The sequence below is a fragment of the Balaenoptera physalus genome (assembly GCF_965194825.1).
Source record: "Balaenoptera physalus genome assembly, chromosome: 5".
NCBI classification, from domain to species: Eukaryota; Metazoa; Chordata; class Mammalia; order Artiodactyla; family Balaenopteridae; genus Balaenoptera; species Balaenoptera physalus.
The window spans coordinates 84,478,501-84,505,541 of NC_138884.1; the positions used below are offsets into that span (position 1 = coordinate 84,478,501).

The window sequence follows — 27,041 nt, forward strand, 5'->3', positions numbered from 1 at the left end:
GGAAAAGTAAGAAGCATTTTGTTATTATTTTTTCTCTGGCACATTAATAATGTACCCAATAGGTACTCAGTTTATTTTGACTGACAGGGCAAAAATTTGAGCTACCAAGAAACTGATCTTGGGGAATGCTAATGAATGCAGCTATGTGACAGCACACCTAGGATGTGTACCAGACTGCAAAGTGTAAGGACGGTCTTTCTGCAGAGCTGAGCTAACCTGAAACATCTGGAATAGTTTATGAGCATTGATAGGATGGACTCAGGCACAAAAGCTTATCATGCCCTGCACCCTCCCACCAGCAACCTTTTCATCGGTCTTTTACCCCCATGACTCTCCACTGCCCAGCTCTTCTTCTTTGTCATATGCTAGCTGTCAAGTAAATCCTATTAAGACATTTTGCCAAAATGTTTACTTAGGGCTATTTTCATTTTCAAGGAAATCTTTTTTTTTTAAAAATAAATTTATTTATTTATTTATTATTTTTGGCTGCGCTGGGTCTTAGTTGCTGCGCACGGGCTTGCCACTCTTCATTACGGTGCGCGGGCTTCTCATTGCGGTGGCTTCTCTTGTTGCGGAGCACAGGCTCTAGGCGCGCAGGCTTCAGTAGTTGTGGCTCGCGGGCTTCAGTAGTTGTGGCTCGCGGGCTTAGTTGCTCCACGGCATGTGGAATCTTCCTGGACCAGGGCTCGAACCCGTGTCCCCTGCATTGGCAGGCGGATTCTTAACCACTGCGCCACCAGGGAAGCCCCTCAAGGAAATCTTGAAGGCACCAAACATTAAATTCTTTAGAATTGAAAGAGAAATGCAGTTTAATGGTGGAGTATTAGGACTTTTTATGCTTTGTTTTTTTGTTTTTGTTGGGGGTGGGTAGGGTGGGAATACAGTCGATGTCGCCTTTCTGATATTCAAACAAACTCCTCCCCCCTACTCATAAGATCAGCCTTGCTTCTAAGTCATAATAAAATATTAAAACTTTAAAAATATCATTTATTATCTTCTCAGTTCATAGAGGTGGTGAGTAAATAAAGCATCTTGACTTCTAAAGAAAGTTCACCTACTTTGTATCCGATTTCTGAAGGAGGATTAAGAGTAAATTCTTCATGGTCATCTCAGAAATGAAGACAGGAGGAATTAGCCTGGCTGAGAGTCATACAAGCAAGGAAACGCTGTCTACTCTGGCTGACCAGGTGGCCTGCTGTCTGTTGCTTACCCTGTACTGCTGCAGAGGAGGCCTATCAGCCTAACATAACGGCAGGCCCCTCACTCCTGACTTTTGGAAAAATCACACCATCATTAGTCATGTCCAGAAAACTCCTTCTCCCTGCTGACCACTATTCTCAGTAAAAGTTTAAATTGTGGAATTTAGAGGTGGTGGGTGGTGCTTTGCTCTCTGAATAAAGTTATTTCTTAAAATATAAAAATCTGCCCTTTGAGTTGCACTCCGGCTCTTGGTCACCTGCTTGGCCACTCCTGGACCGTGCTCACTCTCCTCCCTGCATCCTTAGCCAACAAGTCTGGCAAGAACCAACTGGTATTGGTTGACTGTGGCCATAAAGAATGGTCAGTGGGAAATGATAGGCCATTGAATGAATCTCTTCGAAAACGCATTATTTAAAAAGCACATTGATGATGACAAAGAAGGTGATTAACTATTATTGAGCGCCCACCACGTGCCGGAATTCCTTCCAGTGTTAATTTGTTTAACCTTAATACTAGCCTTGCAACGGCAGTGTGATTAGCAGCCCCATTTTATAGAGTGGAAACTGAGATGAGGTGAAGAAATTGGCCCAAGCTCAAAGTGCCACTGCTGAAGTTAAAATTCAAACCCAGGGAGTCTGGCTCCAGAGGTCCTGTTCTTAATCACTGCACTATTCATTAAACAAAGGACACGGCCAGGAACAGTTTTGAAAGCAGCACATCATACAAAAAATAAGGCATTATCGTTACTACGGAAGTAGGAGAAAGAGAAGTGTTTTGGTTACTAAATAAAGGGATTGTATGACTTGTGCTTAGAATGAAGTCGTGATTTGCACTGCTGGTTACAGACAGCAATGTTCAGCCAGGATTAATGACAGTAGGATGCTAACTAATCATACCTTACAGTGCTTGCACAGCACTTCACAGTTTACAGCGCCCTTTCAAACGCATTATCTCATCTCAGCTGATCCGACTCCAATTCCAGTAAAGGAGCAGATCCTGAGCTTGAAGCTTTCAAGTCCAAAAGCAACACTCCTTCCATTTTTTTGACCAGGGTCCTGGGTTTCAATTTTCCCCAACTCAGGCAGAATACTATGGAATAAAACGTATGCATTTATGCAAATAGCCATGCCAATCTGTGATGCCAATTTGAGAAGCGAGAATCTCGTGCATTAGGCATCACGTGAGTCCAGCCAGGCTACAGATTCCCCGGGGTGTTTCTTTTCAAGCTAAATGCCCAGTGTAGCAGGACTCATTTCAAGTGATCTCAATGTAGATATGTGGACTTAAAAAAAGGGGGTGAAGAAAGCTTTCCATATCATTGACCTCTTAAAGCCACTCCCTGCCCACTTGAAAAACGATCATAATGACATTCTGCTAATGGCTTGAATCCTGTAAATTCAGAGCTTCCAGGCAGACTCAGAGAGAGCAAAAATTTAATGACATAAATTTTGGGCCGGCACTGTTGGCTATGAAGTAATAAATAATGTGTATAAGGCAGATATGTAGGATTGTGTTCGCAGGTGTCTAGTTAGCAGAATATTTAAATGACTTTTTATAATGAGCCCTTCTTTTCTGAAGGTCAGTCTATTGTAAAGCTTCAGTATATTCTACTTTGTTTTTCAATAATTATAATAGCTCTGAAGAGCTAGTATATGCCAGATACGCTAACTTTTATGACAACCCTGCAAGATCAGTATTATCATGCCCACTTTGCAGAGAGGAATGTTGAGGTTTCCAGTCCCAGTCATCTGAATGTAGGTAAAGTAAGTAAATTTAAGTGACAGACCCTGGCTGTCTGGCTTGATATTCATGGGGCGGTTTGGCACTTTTATTTTGTCTGAGTCATTCACAGATGAGTTGCCTTGGGAAGTAGGGGTTGCTCGGTGGACCCAGATCACTGCTTTACTAAGAAGGAATACAGGGACTTGCCTGATGGTCCAGTGGTTAAGAATTCGCCTTCCATTGCAGGGGACACGGGTTCAATCCCTGGCCGGGGAACTAAGATCCCATATGCCGCGGGGCAACTAAGCCTGAGCGCCGCAACTACTGAGCCCACGTGCTCTGGAGCCCATGTGCCACAACTAGGGAGAAGCCCGTACACCACAACGGAAGATCCCGTGTGCCACAACTAAGACCTGAAGCAGCCACAAATAAATAATTTTTTTTTTTTAAAAAGAAGGAATACAGTCTAATGTGAAATGAGAAATGCCAAGCCTTGCCTTCAACCTGGCAACCCTGTCCTACGACAAGTAAGGCTATCTTTGTAGGAGAGCTTGTGGGTCCTAAGCAGGTGAGGGGGAGTAAAAGCTCTTGTCTCAAAGTTTCTAAGGCTTATATATTTCAAAGTGAATGAGATAATGATTTAATCTAAGGAAGAGCTGGCATTTTCTTTCACCCCCTTTTACTTGGCAACACACAAGCAACCAGCTCAGATTGGCAGTCAGTTTGTTCTATTGAAAGAAACTGGGCTCTCCAGAAAAGCCTGTTTGGCCTCCTGGGAATGTCACGGGCAACACCAGGGACCTCCCTGTTCACACAGTGTCCCAATAGGGCAGCTACATCCAGAGTCACAAAGGTTCATGCAAGTTATGTGTCTGCCTGGTCCCCGATTCCCAAGAATCTGTGCAGCAACAAGCAGTGACACAGGCATCTGGTAAGGAGGGATGGAGAGAATACGTTCCTGGCACTTAGCTGCATCTGCTCTTCCTCTAAAGATTTCTAAAATGTCTATTGTTCCTTGGAGTGTTTCCCCCCCCTCTGTAATTAATTACTATGTGCTTGAGAAGATCCACAGACTAGCAGAAAAGACTGAGTGCTGAAACATACGAAAACAATTAGAAAAGAAGTCCAATCACGTGAAACCTATAATTCAGTTCAAAAAAAAGGTTTACTTCTCCAATGGGAAACACCAAGTCAGAGAACTCAAATCTCCATGGCATTTTAATTCAGGGAAAGTGAATCTTGATTCTTATTTTATCCTCTTAAATGCAGAAATCTTGGCTTCTTGAGCAGAGTCTCATATTTGGGGGGTAATTAGGCTAACAATCATAAACTAAAAGAGAAGGGAAAGTAGTTTATGTACTTCTGACTTCAGTGGCAACTCTAATAAATATCAACTCCACATATTTATTGAGAAAGACCTACTTTCTGTCCCTTGGTGCTAAGATACCTCCTAATATATTCTTTGACAGGAAGCTTGGGACTTCTAGGCTTCTAAACTCATGTGAAAATGGAGTAACATGAACTTTTGCTCCTTTTTATATACTAAAAATAATTTAAGGAGGTGTTTGAGAATACTTGGGAAACAACAGCCAAAAAAAAAAAAAAAAAAACCAATCTGTAAAAGTACAGCCTTACTCTTGTCTACATGCCTCCTTCCTTGCCTATGCCTCATCCTCTACCCATCTCTGCAAGCACAGACTTTCCCAGCTAAAAAAATGGGCCTCAAGAAATATCTGGGGCCTCTTATTGGGTTCCAAGATGTGGTGGCCAGAATTCATCTGGATTGCAAAGATAGGAGACTGAGGTTACAATGCCTTAAGAGACATCAGCATATTTAAATGTTTTATATTCTTATTTTCCAGACACCAAGAATCCTTTTCTTCTTCATGATATGCATTTCATTCCAGTTAAGCTACTTTCTGCCACATTAAAAGCAGGATCCCAAATGTGGATAAACTTAGAATAACTGTCAACTCTGCTGTGGGCTGCAAAAAGTAGGTGACAAAGACACAGACAGGCCAGGCTAGCGGCATGGTATGTATAAAACTTTTATGAGAGAGCTAGCAGCTGAAAAATCTATCTAACAAATGAATTCTGGGTGTTTGGAGCAGCTGTGTTGTGTTGCTATTGGGAACATTCTCTGGGAATATGCATGATTTTCCTGAACTCCGTTTTAAATGCTAAGTCAGTAGCTCTAAGGTGTGACATTAACTGACATTTGCAGACATTAATTGACCTACAAACTTCTGCTTAATAGAGCTAACTTGGATAAAATATGTAAAACTTAAGGCAGATAACAGGAACATGGACAGAAGCAAAAATTACCACAAAAATATACTACTCATCAATTAGAATTACATTTGTAAACTAATCGTGATTCTAGGTTTGTACACAGAATGGGAGCTGTCATAAAAGATTGTACTGTTTTATCAGAAAATAAACCTCCCAGTTACTGAAGAGGCACAGTATACTCGTGGAATCCCCAGCCTTTGCCCACTCTTTTCTCTTCTCTACGTCCTCATGATTCCTGGGTGTGCTGAGTTCTCTTAAAGTATCTGCCCATTTGTCTCCCCTTGCTCTTTTGGATACTCTAAAGATGATACGGAGTTTCCTTAAAAAAATTAAAAACAGAACTATCGTGTGATCCAGCAATCCCACTTCTGGGTATATATCCAAAAGAAATGAAACCAGGATCCCAAAGCGATCTTAGCACTCCCATCTCATTGCATCATTATGCAAAATAGCCAAGATGTAGAAACAACCTAAATGTCTATCAAGGGATGAATGGATAAGGGTAATGTTGTATATACATACAAAGGAATATTATTCAGCCTTAAAAAAGAAGTAAATTCTGTAATATGTGACAACATGGATAAATCTTGAGGACATTAAGCTAAGTGAAATAAGCCAGTCACAGAAAGAAAAATACTGCATGATTCCACTTATATGAAGTAGCTAAAGTTGTGAAATACGTAGAATCAAAGAGGGGCATGGTGGCTGCCAGGGGCTGAGGGAGGATGAAATAGGGATTGCTGATCAACAGGCATAAAGTTTCAGTTAAGCAGGATGAATAAATTCTAGAGATTTGGTGTATGATATTGTATCCGTAGTTAACAACACTGTATTGTACAGTTGAAGATTTGTTCAGAGTGTAGATCTCATGCCAAGTGTTCTTACCACAATACAATATTTTTTTTTTAAAAGGAAAAAATAAATGGCAAAGGATATGAGGGAATTTATAGAAGAAGAAACCCAAGTAGCCAATAAACATGGTATAATAGTCAACAGCATTAGTAATCGTGGAAAAATCAATTTTTTAAAATGAGATTTAAAAAATCAAGCAGACTGGCAATTTTTAAAGATAACAAGAAAAAAATACATCATAAAGATGATAGTGCCTTTGGTAAATTTTAGTTAAAGACTTCACAGATGTGATAAAAAATGAAGGTATGTGTGTCAAGGGTATTAAGATTAAAGATTTTTTATAAATTCATACTCTTATCTGTATCACCTATTACCTATTTCCACTGTGCCCTAGACTTGAAGACAGAAGCAGGAAAAATCTGAAAAACGGTAAGGGAGTATATTTCATTTTTGTATTCTCAGCATCTAGCCTGGTCTTTGATATAAGTAGAAGCTCAAATGATGTTGAAAAAGCATGTGTCTCACAAGGTCTCTGAACCAAAATTTAAAGAATATCTGGATTTATTTCTCTTTTTAAGATTCTATGACATTACCCTTCATTATTTCAGAAACCCAGAGAGTTGCTTGTAACATTAGCACAGTTTTATGTTAGAGTTTTCTAGAAGCACATACATGTTTAGGACAGACAAGCCTGTCTGTGGGATACCACAGACAGAAAGGATTACATCCTTGATGTTTTATCAGTACAAAGCTACTCTAGGATTAAATCCATATAAGTCAGTACTGGAACTTTCACTGAAGACCTAGACCACAGCAATAACCACACATGGAGTTGTACGGAGGAATGGAAGACATTCCATTAAATGTGTGTGAGGCAGCTGTGGTACCATGGTCAGAACATCTGAATCTGGCCACCAGGTCAGTGGTAACCAGCTCTGAGACGGTCAAGTAACTTACTTTCACTGACCCTCAGTTTACTCTGCTTGAAAATGGGTATATCACCTACCTTTTAGGATTAAATGGAACAGCAAGTGGCAAAGGAATTTCAGTTGTCAAACTGTTATGAATTTCAATTTGTCAAATAAATTTTGGTCTCACTATTATGTGTTGGTATCTTTGTGGCTATTATATGAGAAAAATTAATCAGCTTCCCCAAACACTACACAAAACTGTAGAACTATAGTTCTCTGTGACTTCAATTGCTAAAGGTCTCTATCTCACATGTAATATGAGGCCACCAGGACTGTATACTAGTGCCTTTGTTACAATTAAGAGAAGTAATTACTCCATTCTTTGTTTTTGAATCAAGGAGCTTTAGAAAATGAGTCAAATAAACCTCATCTTACTTACTACTCCCTTGGGACAAAGAAAGTAAGTGGATTTTTGTCAGCTAGCCATTCTTTCTAAAGAGAGTATTCCCCGTTCCAAAGAACTATTTTCTAGTGATGTGTAAAGTAAGATAAGAGCCATTTAGGGGTAGTGTGAAAATTAACAAGCCATAAACAATTGAAAAATAAGATGTTATTGCTAGATAAACCCTGCAGCCCACAAATGACTGACCACACATACTTGACCAGGACAAGGTCTACTCAAGCAGCACAAAGCTCCCTCTTCACCTCCATTTAAAATAACCAAAAACTCAGCAGAGACAGGCCTGAAGACAAAGACTATTAGCTATTCCTGTTTGCTGCAAGTAGGAAATAATGATGCAACGGATAAAGCAGGAAGTGGGAAAACAAGATGGAAACTCCATCACACCAGACAGATTCCAAACCTCCAGGCATGCACAAAGCCAGCCAGGCCAGTCCTTGGCCCGCAAAGCTAACCTGGCAAAGCGCTGCGCTGCTGGCATGACCTTGATTCCAGCTTGCTCTAGCCTTCTGCGCTTTCGGATTTCAGCAGCATCTTCCTCTTCAGACTTGGGAGCTGGTGCCACCGCAGCCCCCTCTGGAGAAGGCTGCTCCTTCCCACTGCCGGTGGGTAATTCTAACCCACCACCAGGAGGCTTCCCACCAGGGTCCATTCGGCTGACGGGGTCCTCTTCACAAGGAGACCCCACTTCACTGCCCTCTTCCTCTATTGTTTCAGGATAGCTAGTGAGTTGGACAACAGAATTGACCAAACTAACAGACTAGGCTGGGGAGCAGATCCCATGTCATCTCCTGGTCATTTTGATATTACTTCCACTTAAAAAAAAAATCATAGCATGCAATATGATCCTGGTAATGTGAACAAAATTAAATGCAGCCATTTTTTAATTAATACAATGCATCATAATCTCGACATTGATTAAGAGCTATTTCAAAATTGATATTGAAAGGCAAAAACCTTTTGTTCTAGAAAGGTAAAATTCATGTTTTGTTCAATAATTAAAACTTTTAATGTTTATTCAATGGGAAATCATAGATAATAAAGGTGGGCCATAAGGAATAACCATGCAACGATCAGGGTGGTTTTGCTGAAAGGGATTAGACGAGACTGTAAGTTTCTTTTATTGGACTATACGGTTCTTGAAGGCAGGGACTCTATCTTAGCTACCACTGGGTCCCCAAAGCCTAAAAGATAGTACCTAGCATGTAGTAGAAGCTCACTAGATGCATACTTGCTGAATAAACGAATGAATAAATACAAAAACATAATCAGAGATTAGGGGAAAGACCGCTTGTTTCTCTCAAGAGGTGAGAAGTCCAATGCTTCTTCCATTTCATTATGACTGTTTCTACATGTGACTCAAGCATGTTCATGCAATCCTTCAATAACGCTTGAGCTCATATCTAGATAAACTTACATCTAGATAAAAGGCCTTACTGCACCTGATCTAACAGGAGTGGGAGTCAGACAGTCTCCACAGAAGGCCATGGATGACAGATGTTCTCAATGTCCTGTCGATAGAGCTAGTTTCAAAAATCTGCTCGTTAGACCAGTATTGGTTGAATACCTACTGTGTGCCAGGCACACCTAGAACAGGTGCCTTCACGAAGCTTATATTCTATCATGACGATCCCTCTCTGAAGATCTGTCCTGCCCACCTCCATCTGTAATCTTACATCAAAGTTCTAAAACGGCTCTTAGAGCTCATTCTTGTCCTGGGGCCATAATTCCTGTACCACAAGCCAGGATGGGAACAGCGCGGTCCAGGTCTTACCTGAAGGGCCTCTCCCCACCCAGGGGGGAGGTGGCAGTACTCCAGCTCTTCCGATATTCCTCTCGCTCTGCTTTCTTCTTTCTCAGAGGCGCGGGGACGTAGGCCGTCTGGTTGCTTTTGTTGGGGAGGTACTGGTTAAAAGGCACTGCTGATTTTGGCTCACCGTGGGAAGTCCGCCTCGCAGACATGTCATCCTTCTTCACATCCGGCAGCTTCCGATGGGGCAAGTCGGATTCAGAGTCGCTTCCTCTCCCTGGGAAGAGAGGATGGGTGCTGAGAAAGTGTGCTGGGCTAGCAATAAAGTTCCCAATGGCAAGTATGCAGTATGGGGGATGTGGTTACATCTGTGGGTTCCGGGGATTACTTCCTTAAATTATTCACTTAAGAAATCTAAAGTATCAGTCGAAATTAATCCACTCTGGGAAAAGCTCTCCATTCTAATCAGGAAAAAAAAAAGTCAAATTAAAAAAAAAAAAAAAAAGAAGAAAGCTTAGCTGTATCTGAGAGTTACAATTAACAACACATTTGCAATAGAACTATAGGCCTGCTCAGATTCTGCAACTCTCAAAAGAAGAAACATAAATTTACCAGTGGAGTTTTTACTCAGCACCTGTTGTTGCATGTCTTACACTGCGCTAGATATTCTGACAAATAAGAATTATGAAGGATTTATAATCCTTTGTCTTTGAGGTACCTTTAACCAACTCATGAAACACCTGGAGAATATTAGTTATAATCAAGGAGCACAGACATATAAGAACTATAGGAATTCAGAAAAATGATCAGTATGGATTATACCAAGGGTTTGTCTTCCAGGAAATAGCTTGAGTTATAATAAGTGCATATTCCTCTACCTCGGAGCCCTTCCTGGTACCCATAGCTGGAGGCAATCTTTGCTTCCTATGAACACTATGGCCCGAAGATCTATTTCTCTTCTGATACATTATGCTTTCTACCTTGTATTTTGAAAATAAGGGCTTTATATCCATCACAGTACTTACCACAGTGTCTTTGCCCACAGTGGGTATCCGCAAATGATCAGATGAATCAATGAATTAGTTTGGCTTAAACAGTGTTTTACACAACACAAAGGAATTCAGTGTTACCAACATCAGTCTTTTGTTGGTCAATAGCCCCCATAATTATATTGTATCCTTGTTTCCTGAGTCTCATCTCACCAGATTTCTAAGATCCATTAGAGTGAAATTGTCATGAAAACACACACTACTGTGACAGGCAGCCGCCATTTGAATGCTGGTTGAAAACTCTTAATCACTGAGAGCATTATGAAAAGGTTCTTCAAGTCTACTGATAGCAAATAGAAACTGACCTCTTTACCCTTGTGAAAAGAACCTTATACTAAGAGTCCAGCGATGTGGCAGCCTAGCAGAGTGGGTAGTGCAGGGGGTTAAGTCAGATCCACTTCATTTTGAGCTCTGGCACTCATTAGTTTTGTTACTTTGTCATTTGTCACTTCACCACTCCAAGCCTCAGTTTCCCAATCTATAAAGTGAGGATGATGATATCACCTACTTCATAGCGCTGCTGGGAGGATCAGATACATGTAAAACTCTTGGGTACAGTACTTGGCCCCGAGTAAGTGCTTAACAAACACTGACTACTCTTTATGCCATAATAGTTCCGGATCTGCCACTGATGACCTGTGGGCTCCTAGGCTTGCCTCTAACACACTTGCCTGTCCTTTTTCTGTAAAAATAGGAATGAAATGACTTGCCCTGGAGATAAAATGATTTAATGGCTTTTTAAAAATGGTGAAAGTTAAAGCATTAACTATAAACAAGTTGTTCATTGCTGCAGATGAAATATTCAGTTTATGAATTATTCATGCCACTTGCTTTCAGCCTCCCTTCTGAAGTTTTGACCATTTCATTACTTGTTGGTTTTTGATTCATAACTTAGCTCCCTTCTCACCCTGTCTTTTATCAAGTCTATCTGTCTCAGTGTCATAATAAAATATTTAGAGCCCCCTGCGAATGCTTTATAACAAACACTAATACTACCTTAACTTGCTAAGCACTTGGATTTGTTTCCCTATTTGATATTATTCCCATTTTACAGTGGTGGAAACAGAGGCCCAGAGAGACCCAAAGAGCCCTTTCTCCATGGCTGGTAAGTAACAGCTCGAGACTCCAGTTTCTGTTCTCCAGATTCCAGCCCAAGAAAGACCCCTAGCTGCTGGAAGGGAGAGAAGCATAGCCCTGGGGAAAGGAAGGATCAGACTTTGAGAAAAGGATGTCATCATCATGATGTGCACTGTTGCAGTTTCCTAACTTTGGGCACAAGTAGAGAATAAATAGTTCCCTCCTCTGCAACACACTTCTCTTGGAAAAATGTCCTTTGCTTAAAGCATCCTGACTAGGGGAAGAACTGTATTTTGCTGAATAAATGAATGAAAGAAAATGATTCTTCAATCAACTATGAAGGCTTAGCATGGATTAGAACTGTCTCGTTTCCCTCCGTTCTAAAATCCTGTAATCTATGAAACTTATTTTGGTATGGTACAATATCTAAAAACATATTATCCATAATATACTGAGAGAGAGTCTCAAAATAGGTTGTTTAACACATAAACAGATAACCTTTTTTTTTTTTTTTCCCAATTACTCTTTGATGAATGTCTTCAACAGGCACTTCAAGAAAAGTTAATTTGGGCTTCCCTGGTGGCGCAGTGGTTGAGAATCTGCCTGCCAATGCAGGGGACACGGGTTCGAGTCCTGGTCTGGGAAGATCCCACATGCCACGGAGCAACTAAGCCCGTGAGCCACAACTACTGAGCCTGCGCGTCTGGAGTCTGTGCTCCACAACAAGAGAGGCCGCGATAGTGAGAGGCCCGTGCACCGCGATGAAGAGTGGCCCTCGCTCGCCACAACTAGAGAAAGCCCTCGCACAGAAACGAAGACCCAACACAGCCAAAAATAAATAAATTAATTAATTAATTTAAAAAAAAAAGAAAGAAAAGTACCAAACATTTATTTAAAAAAAAAAAAAGAAAAGTTAATTTGCAAATGCCCTGAGGCAGAGTGGCTCAGTTGAAAGAAGCATAACCTTCTGGACCTAGAGACCAGGGTCTAATTTCAGCTCCATCATCTACTAGCTGTGTGACTGGGAAATTTAAGCCCTCTGTACCTCAGGGTCCTCACTGGAAATAAGGAGGTGATAATACAACTCTCGTAGGTTGTCATGAGGATTACAAGAGATGTAAAGCACCCAGATAGTGGCTGGTGAGGTATACTTTCCGTAAGTGTTAGAACTCCTCTTATCTCAGGCCAAGACTTCAAAAGATTTTGACTTGACTTCATCCTGAAAACATGAAAATGTACTAGGGTGGCATCTCCATCTATGCCCAACATTGCACGTGATGATGATGACATCCTTTTATCAAAGTCTGATCCTTCCTTTACACCGGGGCTACATTTCTCTCCCTTCCAGCAACTAGGGGTCTATCTTTTTTTATGTATCTTTACCATACACACCGCCAACCCATTGCTTTTTCATCTCCTCTAACACTCTAATTTCTCTCATTCCTTATTTCTCTCCCTTAACTCATCTTTTCTATAAAAGATAAGAATATTTATTTAACAATATGCATTATGTTTATAAAATATGTTCTTAATTTTAAAAGCACCTGAGTGGAAGGTTGTGTATTTCCTCTTCAGGGAAACTTATTAGTGGCCTCAGAAAGCATGCCAGTGAGGGTGAGGGAGGAGCTGGGCACCTATTTAGCAAGACAGATTGGCTGAATTGACCCTGGAGATCCATAGCCTCCTTACCAGGTGGCTCTCGTGTCCAACCCATGGAATCATGGCACCTCTTACGAGTGTGGCTCTTGATCATCCCTACTGAATGGGGTCAGTGGACCTCAGTAATAATAAAATGAAAACTCTCTCTATTGACCCAATATGGAGTTGGAGAATTTCATGGTAAGACTTTCCCTAATTGATTGTGAGTCCTAGGAAATAAGTTTTCAAGAATTAAAATGTTCTTCTAAATTTGGAAGTGTTTATTAGGACTAGCAAACTTCTTGATTATCATCACTTAAAAAATATACCATAGGGCTTCCCTGGTGGCACAGTGGTTGAGAATCTGCCTGCTAATGCAGGGGACACGGGTTCAAGCCCTGGTCTGGGAAGATCCCACATGCCGCGGAGCAACTAGGCCCGTGAGCCACAACTACTGAGCCTGCGCGTCTGGAGCCTGTGCTCCGCAACAAGAGAGGCCACGATAGTGAGAGGCCCGCGCACTGCGATGAAGAGTGGCCCCCACTTGCTGCAACTAGAGGAAGCCCTCACACAGAAACGAAGACCCAACACAGCCAAGGATAAATAAATAAATAATTTTTTTAAAAAAATGAGTTCTTAAAAAAATATATATATATACCATAAACTCTAATAAAATACAACATCTATTTGGATAAAATTATACCACATTTTTTTAAGGCAGATAAAAAAGTGTTGTTTTTCTTTAAAACCTCATTAGGTCTTGATTAGTTTACAAGAACATAAGCCTGAAGGTATCAGGCTGATTGGTGAAATCTGTGTGTTAAGATGCTCTTTCATGGATGGTGTTTTGTGAAGCTCAATTTCATGTTTTTCTTTACATGGGAAAAACTTTTATGAAAAGACTCTGGCTTATCAATCTTAACTGCTGCAAACGAAATTGTGCCTCAGCACATATTAGTACAATATTAGTAATTACCATCTCAAATCCCTTCAAGATGTGGCTCATTATAAACTGAACCCCTCGAAGCTGGTGACAGAATAAATAAAGGATCTGCATTACCAGTTATTAAAAACTAGGATGAGACAATAATAAATTTTTAAAACAATCAAAATAATATGGATGAAATAGCTTGGTTAAAATATGTTTCATAAAAGTAAATCTCCCTTTCAGTTATGTTAAAGCTCAATTAGATCATGCAGTTGGTATTGTAACTTCTAATACTGTGGGTGAGACTTAAGATGTCATGTAAATTTTTAGAAATGTTTTTCAAGCAGTTCACAATGCACCATGGAATTCTTTAGGAGTCACATACGATGTGGCCCTGAGGCTAATCTATTTGTTGGAAAGTTTAAGTACTAAACAAAAGCATTAGTTCAGTCATGCTAGACTTTGAAAAATCTATTAGGCAAACAGAAAGAAGTGTGGGTAAATTAAGCTTTAGGGTATAAGTTTTGGACTCACGCTTCTTGAGGCTAACATCGTTATACTACTTACAGCGATTTAGGGCACTTAAAAACAATGTTAGGGGACTTCCCTGGTAGAGCAGTGGTTAAGAATCCGCCTGCCAATGCAGGGGACACAGGTTCGAGCCCTGGCCCGGGCAGATCCCACATGCTGTGGAGCAACTAAGCCCGTGCACCACAACTACTGAGCCCGTGTGACACAACAAGAGAAGCCACAGCAATGAGAGGCCCACTCGCCGCAACTAGAAGAAGCCTGCGCACAGCAACAAAGACCCAACGCAGCCTAAATAAATAAATAAATAAAAATTACTTAAAAAAAAAAAAAACAACAGTGTTAGGATGATTACTTAACCTCTCTAAGATTCGTCTGTAAAATATGACTAAGGAATGTTTCACAGCCCTGTGAGAGGGCTAAGTCAGATACTGAGTATCTTGTAATATGTGCTGAGGGTTAAATGAGATACCAGGGGTCGAGTAATGAACTCAGGACCTGGGCATGTTAAATACCCAAGTATTTTGGTAACATAGAATTTTATAGCTGAAAGGGATCTTTTAGCTATAAAAGATAATTTTCATCTCAGACAAAAGACTTAAAGTCTCTAGACACATTAGCTTCAGTCAAGCAATACATGAAAAAGAAATAGACACAAATAAAAAAATTCCCCACCAGCCTTAGTGTCTTTCTGCAAGTTTATACATGCAGAGCCAATCTATCTTCCCTTCCTAAAAGCACAAAGGTGCAAGATAAGTAAGGTAAACAGCTCTTGGAAAATATGTGTTAAATTTACATCAGGTTGCATGACCATACATTTTTGTAAAGAAAAATGATCATTCCTTTCAGGTGACATAAAATGCATGGGATTTAAATCAAACCCAGCCTCAGAAGAAACAGGCAGTCTGGGTTGTGTTCTATACATTAATGGCCACCTGCATTGCTCTAGTCAATGGTCAGGTATCAAAAGCATTGCCCAAACTGTGCCAATTACGGTTTCACAATCCCAAGCTTCAGAGCTTTCATAGGTGTGTGCAGTGTGTTTCCAGTTTGCTGGAAGTTGATCTATTTTCACTTACACGGTGTGGTACTCACTCAAACATTTCCCTTCCTCGTACCTGGAGCATATAAACCTTCGGCACACTTTATGAGCTAATGGTCTGCACAGCGTCTTGATTTACTGAGACCCAGGGAGGAACGATGTAACACATTTTCCAGCAGAAGACACGCTCACTGAGGCAGTGTTCAAACCAGCTGCTGGTAAAGCCAACCAAAATTCTAAGGACCACGAAAAACAACATTAAGAGATTTTTTTCCCTACCAGTTTAGAGTTACCAGATTCCAGCAAGGTGGATATGGAGTCTACCTTCCTAGGGCCAGTCCCTCGGCCGGTGACAAGGCGGCCCTTGTTAATGTTTGATTCTAAGATGTGCAGTTTATTAAGGCTCCAACCTACCATCACTGCTTCCCCTGAGGACTACATCTGGCGAAGGTGTCTGCCGGGAACGGGAGCCGAAGGAATCCAGGCTATCGAAGGAATCATCTCTGCCGTGTCGAGGGGGAGAGAGGGAGTCGCTGCGCTCAGAATCCCAGCAGTCGATGTAGCCACTGTCTCGAATACTACGTTTAGGGCTCTCAACGTCATCAGTCTCCTGTTCAAGAAGAAAACGAAAGGATTACAGACATCACAGCAACAGACACAGAGGCTACGAATATCAGGAAAATCAGTCTCCAGTGGTCTCCAAAAAAATCCTGCATATAAAATCAATCTGGAAAGGCTACGGCAACCAGTTATCAAATTGATTATCATCTACACAACACTTCATTCTTTAACCCCTCCCTGCTGCAACTTTTTCTATCAGAAAATCACACATATTAAAAAAAAAAAAAAATCCCCAAGCATCTCGTACTCCGCAATGTTGGGAAAAAAAAGTCCAAGGAACTGAGAATAAAAGATCATCAAGTTTGGATTCACAAGAATATAATGACAGATAAAAAACAAAAATGAGAAACTAAAACCTTAACCTTGACCCATCTTTCAGGATCCATAACTGCATGTCTGTTCTGGGACCCAGCGCCTAGTTTAGCTGCACAACTGCTTCTGTTTATGCTGTCTGGCTAATGCACACAGCATTTGTTTTTGTAGCAGAATCAGTTCCGTAGAATCCTGGAGCAGCATGCTTCCATCTTCTGCTACCTTGAAGGGAAATTCCTGCTCTGAAAGGGAGCTGTCTTTCAGGGGCAAAAAATTAAAAAAAAAAAAAAAAAGCAGTGAAAAATATGCAAAATGATTTTCCTGATGCCTCGGAAGAATCCAGGCATGCTCTTGCGCTCGGCCAGCTCTTGGCACTGGGGGAGCTGAAAGCACTTGTGGCTGACCCACATGTTCAGAGCAGTGAGAACAATGGCTGTCTTTGACAGCCTGTGATTATAAATTCTTTCCAGCGCAAGCAGCACATACTAAAACACTGAAACTCCAGCAGAAGAAAGGTCAGTCAAAGCCATCCTCACCCTCGAATTATAATAAAAGCCTTGTTCCCGCCAGTGTCTTAGCATTAATTACAAGAGTCCAAGCTGACGAAAACAGAAATAACTCCGGTCACTCAAAGATAAACCTCAATTTAATCTCTCCCAGACTGTTGCTTAAAATCAGGGCTGTGAATGACATCCACAAAGACTGGAAGGTCCCACTGCAGATTTCCTGGGATGCTCAGGCAGGTCCCCTCCCCATTCCCCATAGAAAAGAAAATATAAATAAATATTCTCCGTGGTAGCAATTTCGGAAACTGTCTACACTGACTAACATGCTCGCCGGAGCCAAAGCCTTTTAGGAAGTGCCTTTGCCAGCTGCTTCTATCAATTATAACCAGATCCTCTGACACACTCCCCCGCAGGGGGCCCTTTGGGGGGACAGAGCGGCTGTAGTTCACAAGGCACGCACAGTGGTCTTGCATCAGGAGAAGGAGTGGGAAAAAGGGGAAGGGCAGGGTTGAGGGGGGTATCCTGCTGCAGCCACACCGAGGACCTGATTGGTGCCCCTGAAGAACAGGTTGTCAAACAGCCTGGGTGAGTACAGATGACATGACCCTCCCGAGGAAGGCAGAAATTCCAGTTATGGAAATTAAGGTATTTTAGTTTACTCGTAGGTCAAAATTAACCAGGACTTGTACAAAAGCCAGGCCTGACTAGCAGGAAAAAGAATTCATGACTAACTGAAAAGTATACACCTAAATTGGATATGGTTTTGTATTTAATTTCTTTGGAAATGCAAGTAATTATCTTGGATTATTTATCCACTGAGCATAGGCTAAATGGCTAATGTTATTGAACACTTACTATGTGTCTGGGGCTATGCTTGGTGCTTTCTCTATGCTCTATTCTTTAATCCTCACAACCTGCTCCCCAATGATGGAGTTATTTAGCATCGCCCCTATTTTATAGAGGAGAAAAGAATCAGAGAGGTTGAGTAAATTGACTGAGGTCACACAGTAATCAGCAAAGCTGTGATTCTAACACAGAACTCTGTCTTCAACTACCAAATGGTAAAACCTGACATTGGATGAACTTTGGTATAGTTACAGCTGTCAACATCAGCATCACCTCTCCCAGCGGCTGGACACTTACTGCCTGCTTACCCTGTGGATGACACTAACCTGGATAATGTCCCTTCGCTAAACACTGTTTATGCCTAGATCACCAACCTATACATGCTGCAAAAGAGAGATAGTTTAGAGTAGGTTAAAAGCATGGTCTTGGAAGCTCAGCTGACAGTTTAAATCCTGGCTCCACCCTCTGTCAGCTGTCTGACCTTGGGCCAGTTATTTTACCTTGCCCAATTTCAGTTTTCTCATCTGTAAAATGGAGCTAATAATATTTATCTCATAGTATTGCTGGGAAGGTGAAATGTATTACTATACGGAAAGCATTCAGAAAAACGCTTGACGCATAAGTGCTCGAAAAATGTTAGCTGTGTTATAATCACTACTATGTATTCATTTGGCATGTAAATGTCAATATATAAATCATAGAAAATTTATAAATGCAGTTAAGGACATAATCTTATATACACACTGATACTCTTCTATCTCCTTCTCCATTTATATCCCATAACTAGATGCCTTGGGCCCAATTTCCCATCAGGGAGGGCAGACACTCAGGAAGTTGAGCCACTGGTAACATCTAGAAATGACACAATTTTACAAGCTGCTTGGCACAGAATTACAAAACTGGATTTTCAAGAAAATAATATCAGGCAAGTTTCTCCAAACACCCAAATGTCTCCCCGACCCTACCCTACAAACCACAGGAGAACAGAAAGGAAAAAAGAGAAAGTGGACATGCTTCTTGGAGCTTCAGCTGTTTTCTCACAGCCAGTTATGGGAAAGAAAAACAAAAAGGCCGTTCTGTTCATGACTTTGTAGAAAGCCAAGAATTAAACCTTGGGTCAAGTGAGAGCTGGAAGCTGAATGGCAGGGTCAGTTTGACAAGTGAAAACCAGGCCACCTGTGGCCATCCTTGGCCAAGCTGGTCCCTTAGAAACCTCAGGGTGAAGCAAGAGGCTGGCTCTTTAGCCAGAAATAAAGATTTGGACATCCGCGGGATGAACAATTTTATTGGAGCCCATCAAGTCACCCAAAGGTAAGCTTTGGGAGAGGGGTTAGAAGATATAAACCAACACAAAGGCTAGCACAGTCTAAATGCTCTGTACTCGGGGTCTATTACGTCGTCTACGCTTTCCATCTAGATGCCCAGTAGTGGCATTCTGTCTTCTACAGAGAGCACTCCAGGGAAAGGGGATAAGACTCAAATCTGTCCATTGTGCTAATTGCTGGTTGTTCTAGTAAAAGTGTGTTAATGAATGGGGTGTGAATTACTAGCTTCCACAATATTTTTGGATTATTTTACTCATCTGTCCTCTTCTTATCCTCCTTTGTCAGAGATAATGAGAACCAGCTACAGTTGGTGACTGACTTATGGTATCTGAGAAACTCCAGATGCCTCTGTTTTACCACTCACTATTTTCTGCTTCCTTTGTGATTTATAAGGTGGCTAAATCCTATTCTGCAGTGTGTTAGGTTCTACTTTTCCAGCCTGATGAGCCATCTCCACCCACCACACTCTGGTTGGTGAAGCAATTCATTCCACAGATACTGACTGAACATCGTCTATGTGCCAAGCACTGTCTCAGTGCTGGGGACACAATGTTATGCAAATTTGATACATTCCCTCTCCTCATGGGCCTTATGCTCTAGCAGGGAAGGCAAAAAACAAGCAGAAAAACCCATAAATTGAATACAAAGTTGAATGGTAAGTATCATGAAAAAATAAAGCAGGTTAAGGGAAGAGAAGTTGATGATGACTGCTGCTCTAGGCCAAGGTCTTGTACTTGTTTGCCCATCAAGCTCCCCACTCTTTATCCCCTTGTTCTGATAGCACCCCTCACCTTCTGAGACAGTAGTGGCTTAGGCCAATCATGGCATCCCCTGTCCCTGGTCGCACTGACTGGTTCAGGGATAGGACCCACACTGGACCAGAGTACACCCTAGGAATTTTAAAGCTGGGGCCAGGGAGAAGAATACCTTGCCTTCTGGGCAAGGAGCTAGGAGCAGATAATCCCGAGGATGCTGTTGGCCATGGTCTCTGCTATGAGAGAGTGTCTGCCTACTGGAGGAGAGGATGAATTCAAGAAGAGACCGGAAGAGAAGAGTGAAAGAAAGAGAGGAAGAACCTAGAATGCTGACTTTCTAGTTGCAGGCCCTGAGATCTCTAGGGCCACCCTCGTCCCTACAGTATTCCCTTTAATCTCACTATTCTCGTAGTAATTCCCCTTGGTTCAGCTTAAGTGTCCCTTCCTTTGGGAGACTTTCTCTGACGTATCCAGGCCCAGTGAAAGGCCATTGTCATGATGCTTTCAGAGATCTTTTTTGTCTATAGCAATAGCAACCTACTACGAACATCTACTATGTGTCCGATACTTATGTTAAGGGTTCTACATGTGTTCCTTGCACTACAGAACTTAACAAGTTGTACCACAGTTAATCATTTTTATGCACATTTCTCCCACTAGAAAAAAAATGAATATAAAAAAATTTCGGGCTAGCCTCCTTTGTGAAAGAAAAGCTTTTAATTTCATATTTACTTCAGCCTGTATATGCGCAGAAGAGATTCCAGTTGTCTCTCAATACCTGTTTTCCAATTCTTCTCCAGTGAAAATACACACAGTTTTTAAATGAAATAAAATCTACTTTCCCAAGTCTTTCCTTACAGATAGGTATGGAAACGTGACCAAGTTCAAGTCAATAGGATGTGAGCAGAAGCATAGTGCATGACTTCCCAGAAGTGTGTTTAAAGGAAGGCATAGGCCTTTCTTCTCCTCAGCCCTCCTTTCTCCTGGCTCAAAGGTGGACGTGAAGGCTAAAGCTTGTGCAGCCATCTTGGACCAGGAGGTGAGTGGCCACGAGTTGAGGACAGTAGAGTAAAAAGACAGAAGGAGCCTGAGCCCTTGATGGTCACGGGGCCCTCACACTAGCCCTGGACTGCTCATGTCCAGACCTTATATGAGTTTGATATAAAACTCTATCTTATTTAAGCCACTGGCAGAGTTGTCTGCATTTCCCAGTTAAACTCAATCTTAATTGATAAAATGAGATAGTATACACTTTAGATAAATCTAATATTTTCAGGAATTGGATAGACCTGTGAAATTCAGGTCAATTACTCTCCTTATATAGAGACATGGGAGCACCACAGCTGGCCATTTTTGGTTAAGTCAGGCTTTGGCCAGTGATACTAACTACTCCCTCATGTCCTGTGATGTCATCTATATTCATTAAAAAAAGTAACAGCTGTTCACAACAACAGGTCATTTCAAGGCAGTTGCTGGTAACCAACTGTCTCACTACAAAGGGAACTTAGGAGAGCTGCAGAGACCAATAGCTGCTCAGATTATAGAGAAGCTGGACTAGTGATAAGAAACCTCAATAATGAGAAGAAATCAGATTCCAAGAGAAATCAGCAGGGAAACTATGAGGCAGAGCTTTTAAATAGTTTAAAACAGATAATCCATCTATCATTATCCAAGTCCAAATTTAACATAAGACCAACAAACATTTAGATTTCACAAATCCAGACTGAAACTTACCTTTGTATTTTCCCTAAGTATCTTTTATTGAGAGAGATGAAAGATTAAAGGACAAATAAGCGTTAAGACTAAGAAACAATGTGTTGGGTTTGATTGAGTGGTGTGTTTATTTTATTTTTCAAGGAATTTAGCTTCAAGGACTTTGTTTATATGTGTTATGACCAATATGAAAGCTTTGTCCATTTATACATATACGAGCCGGCCTGGTTCTAGCCAAATGCAAAGAATTATTAGAACTATTAGCTTTAAGGAAAGAAGAATAAATCATTAGAAAGTTGGAGCAAATTCTTGCTTTCAGTATTAAAAGAAAATCTGTAAAATACAGAATGTCTCTCAACGAGGTCTGATTGGTGCATTTAATTTGCATGTTAGAGAAAAGAGGAAGAAGGCCTTAATTACATATGCTGCACTATGGGTCTTATTCAAAACCCATGGGGCTTCCCTGGTGGCGCAGTGGTTGAGAATCTGCCTGCCAATGCAGGGGACACGGGTTCGAGCCCTGGTCTGGGAAGATCCCACATGCCACGGAGCAACTGGGTCCGTGAGCCACAATTACTGAGCCTGCGCGTCTGGAGCCTGTGCTCCGCAACAAGAGAGGCCGCGGTAGTGAGAGGCCCGCGCACAGCGATGAAGAGTGGCCCCCGCTCGCCGCAACTAAAGAAAGCCCTCGCACAGAAACGAACACCCAACACAGCCAAAAATAAATAAATAAATAAATAAATAAATTAATTAATTAAAAAAAAACAAAACCCATGGATGCTACTGATTACAAATGAGCCTTACCTATTCACTAAGGCCTGCTGGGTGAGGCTGCTCCCGGGGAACACTGTATGCTAGTACTTTGGGTGAGCTAATGTACACCTGCTGAATCCTAAAAAGGAACACACGGGCAGCCACACACAAAACACTGCACTGTTTCTTGGACAAATTCCTACCTTAGGTCAGTCTTTCCCATAATTAAATACACAAATAAAGCTTTGACTATTACAAAACATGTTTTCCAAATTTCCAGGTCATTCAAATGCAATGGTCATAAAATATGCATCTCTGAAGAGAATGCTTCTAGTTTTTCAGAGGCCATCCAGAGTGGATACCCAGGCAAGAACTTGGCTGATGTTACTTCACCCACACCAAGGCCCTGATGGGTAAGCAAAATAACCTTTAGGATGAAAGTGCAGAGCAAGTCTTCATTTTTGTATAATGCTGTATTGTTTAATTCAGGCATTATTCCCCCAAGAAAATAAGCACTGAGCTCTTTGGTATCTAAAGTCATATACTGACGGATTGAACTTTCTCTTTTGGAATTAAAATTGGATAAAGCTCAGATCTCCCATTCTCAGAAGGGAATAAAAGTTCAGGTAGGCGTGGGTGTATGAGGCAAAAATGTCATTGGTAAGACAAGCGGTCATTTCCTTGAGTGCATGACATCTTTGGCCTGTGCAATTTTACCACGTGAAACTGTAAAGATCTTAAAAACAAGCAAATGTGTTGCTTTCCCACCTTGTCTGAACATCATGGGATGAAGAAGAAAAGTCAAGTTACCTTTCTCATCTGAGCCAGCAAGCCTTCGAACTCCTTCAGGTTTAGTGTTGTCCCACTGTAAGATGCACAGCTATTTGCTGCTTTGCCCAGCCAGTAAATGGTCACTAGTACCTGGGAAAGAGAACCACGTGCAAAGAATTACCTTTAAACTAAGGAATCAATAATGCTCCCCTAACAGGAAAGCAGGAGGAGAGAATGTGCAACATTAATTTACAAAAACCACCATCCATGAGGTATCCATTCTAGGTAAAATCATTTTAATAAGAACCCAATGTTGCATCGGTCAACACAAACACGATTCAGTAGTTAAAATAAGACTCCAGTTTTAGGAAGAATTTGGTTGTGAGAATGTGATCTATAAGACAGCAAGAAGGAAAAATAAATTCTCCAAAATTATTTTCATGTCATGAAGGTTTCAAAACCAGGAAGCAAAATTTTTCAGAAACTCTGGAGTCTTTCCCCAGACCAGCAATGAAACAAGTTGTCAATCCCCTTTGAGAGAGGTGCTTTTAAAGGCCCATAATTTCTACTTGTGGGCACAGAGGTTCTGCTAAGACCATTGGCAAAAATTTTTCAAAGGAGTGATAAAGGTTAATTAGTGGTTTCCAGCACAAGATCAACAAAATATATCTAATTAAAGTCAGAAGACAGCAATGTAATGAAGAATGCAATCTGCAGAGACCTAGCTCTGGGGTATGGTTAGATTCCTATTAATCTGAGATGGGAAATTTTTAACCTGGACAAGACTACTGCCAATTAACAACCTTGGATGTTTAAGAATGTCTATGAATATTCACTGGTCTGAAGCTACAGTCCTAAGTTAATTTTGTTCTGTCTTTCCAAAGAAACTGTCCGCAAAAGCAAAGGCTCTTCACATTGACTTTCCCATAGAACCCAGCAGGGGTCAGCTGAAGATGAGCTCCTTTAAATTGAGTTATTGGGATCTGAAGCCTGTGGAAAAGCTAAGACTATTATTTTGTTTTCACATTTGGTCTTATTGCTTCAACTAGGCTGGGAAGTATTTATTGTACCTCCCTCTACTTGCTAGGCCAGAAAATGCTTTGGACAATGTGATATGTATACATGCGTCCGGATGGCAACAGGCCCAAGATATGGTTATGTGCATCAATGCTAGGATGTGATTTGGTTTTCTACCTCTGTGGGAAAATGTTACTTTAGGAATACTTCAAAACCTCCAGAAATTCTTTTTTAACTGATTGCTTACAAATAACTTTCCAGAGAACAGACAATTGCGAATGTCAGGACGTGAACTAGAGCCATAAAATAACTAATGTGTGCTAAGAGTATGAGGCTCTCTTGAAAAGTGTAATAGGAAAACGGAAGATAGAACTGTGTTGTGTTTTAGATTATGGGGTTTCTGTTTAAAATTGTATGATGAAAAATGTCAAATATCCCTGGTTTTATAGAGGAAGAAAAAGAAGATAAGAATGAGAATGTCAATCAAATAAAATAGCAGCCTGAAAATTTCTTTAAAAGGGGAGGGTCACAGCCAATTTTAAAATTTTATATACAGAAGGTCATTTCTTACATTCTTCAATTTAAACTTAAAATAAAAGAGCACTAACATACTTGCCTTGGAAAATAAGATCTAACTCTAAAAAGTTGATTTTGGAAGGTACTAATAAAAACTCAAAAGATTAATAGGAAAAAAACCACAAAAGGTACAGGCCCACAACAGTCAACACTATTTATATTATGCTAATCTTTTCCCCAAAACAACTTGCCCAACTGCTTAATTTAATAATCCCATCTGTGCCTACCAATGGCAAGGAAGTAATGTTAGTGCTAAAACAGATCATTCTGTGTTTAAGAAACCAAATTACAAATGGAGTGCAAGCTTTCATTTATTTATTTCTGGACTGAGCCCTTATCTAATTAAAGAGACCACCCTTCCCCACAAAATCTACCATTTTTATTTCTATCAGAGTCATTAATTATTCTATCAGAGGCACATATAATTGTTTTCTAATAAAGATTCTTTCTAGCAAGGCATTCAAGAGGCATTGAACTTATGAGCTAAATTTTATACTTGAACCATCAAAGTTAGAAGGAAAAAAGTTTGGAAAGTGAAATTAAAACACTTACATTTTTCAGCTTCCTGCTATAATCAAGGCTCCTAGTTTGGAAAAAGGAAAAGAAAATATGATCAGTTTCTTCACTGTGATCTTCCCTTCGACACCTTTAAGATGTATTTGAAAGCTAACATATATAATGAAATCAGCAGAATATATTATTTTTAAGGTCTATGATTAGTGATTTCAGGTACTAAATAAAATTACTTAGAAAACAAAATGCAGAAGGATAAGGTGGGATTAAAGTTCCATAGTGCACCATGGAAAGATGAATGCTTTGTAACATCTGGAAAATGAAGAATTCCATTTAAAACTACAACTGTTTATATTTGTATAATCAAAGTTTAACTGTAAAAGTAAAATTTTGCCTTGGTTGTATATCACTGTCAAATTGAAATCTGACTGCACTTCCAAAATCTTCTTTATACAAGTACTTTTAAAGAAGTTCTAAAGCCTTAATTAAAGAGACCTGAAAATATATGTAAAAGAGGCAATGCTATTCTAATACTTGTTCTTTCCTGCTATGGACATAAATCAGTGCTGGGGAATTAGCCATAACCAGGAAAATATGCATGCTATGTTCAAATATACACACATGCATTCTTAAATATACATAAATGTTTATTCTCAAACTATAAACAAAAAAAGCTACTTGGTGGTACTTTCTACATATTCATACAGTGAAATATAAAAATTTCTCCCAAATTATTTCCAAGTTTCTTTAACATGTCAACAAATAAATACTAGGAAAATAAATGCTACATTTCTTTTTTCCACAGAACTTCAGTGGGGGGGAGTTGGGGAGGGAGAATGTAATTCTATTATATAAACTAGTCAAGAATTCCTCCAGATATTTAGATCCCAGTTACCTTATTGCTGCATACTCTGACCCAAAGTACATATTAATGAATAGATGCACAATTTTAAGTCAATTGAGATTTGAGGGACTAGAAAACAATGTACTATATAGTGTATACTAATCTAGTCTATACTAAGGAGATAAACCATCAACAGAGACTTAGACTGTAAGAAGCAGTGGTCCAATTTGGATTTGATTAAGAGCATGTTTTCATATTCCCCCCTATTAATAGAAAGAAAGATATGTGATTATCTGCTTAGATATTTGCTAGGATTTTTAAAAATTTAACAACAACAGTGACAACAGCAAAACCAGATGAAAACAAACAAAAATCTATAGAAGATTTGAAATTTTTGTGAAAAACAACTGAAGAACAGGGAACATAAGACTTTTTCTGCACTGACGATGACTGTTTTTTGACTAAAATTGTGATCCAGTTCTAAAAATAATCACACTTGGCACACAGTAGGAGCTCACAAAATATTTGTTTGAATGACTTCCACGTAACAACCAATTATGTGAAAATGCTCCCACATTTTTCAGAGACATCCTCGGGAGCAATCCAAAGGCTTTCCTCATTTTCATCCAATTGCTGGATGATACTTGCTGCATGCCCTTCTGGATTATGTTTTCATGTCCCATCAAGGTCGTCTGGCACCCATTACAGTAGAGTTCACGAAATTACACACAGAGTAATCATGTGCAGTTTTCCCTCTTCCTTTCTTTATAGTCTACTCAAGTTACTTCTCAAAAAAAAATAAGAAGAAAAATTACCCACAATGAAAGCTAGTCTAAAGAGTATTTTTCAAAAGACAATTTCAAAAAGCATCAAAATTTCCTCTTTGGGATCTACCCCTCTACCTATTGCTTCCACTGTTAATTGGTGTCAGTAGGGGGTTCTCCATCTCTGCTAATGTTTGGCTCAACTTTCAGAGGGGAAAGCAGACAAATATAGCAGTTCTACTTTCATCTTCCGTAGCTATGAAATCTACATATGTT

At 40.3% G+C, this 27,041-nt stretch overlaps 1 protein-coding gene across 26 annotated transcripts in view; it reads right to left on the reverse strand.

Annotated features, from left to right (window-relative positions):
* The window catches only part of LIMCH1 (LIM and calponin homology domains 1), a 347,828-nt gene that overhangs the window by 77,121 nt on the left and 243,666 nt on the right, over positions 1–27,041 (reverse strand). For 17 of the 26 annotated variants that reach the window (XM_082464141.1, XM_082464142.1, XM_082464140.1 and 14 more), the window contains 5 exons: positions 25,197–25,227; positions 23,091–23,201; positions 15,864–16,059; positions 9,212–9,464; positions 7,893–8,159 (listed from right to left, as the gene is read on the reverse strand). In XM_082464141.1, the coding sequence (XP_082320267.1) occupies positions 7,893–8,159; positions 9,212–9,464; positions 15,864–16,059; positions 23,091–23,201; positions 25,197–25,227 (858 nt within the window). Of the gene's footprint in view, positions 1–7,892; positions 8,160–9,211; positions 9,465–15,863; positions 16,060–16,426; positions 16,787–23,090; positions 23,202–25,196; positions 25,228–27,041 lie in introns of those variants that run through there. The other 9 variants (XM_082464123.1, XM_082464136.1, XM_082464130.1 and 6 more) reach the window with 2 other exon arrangements.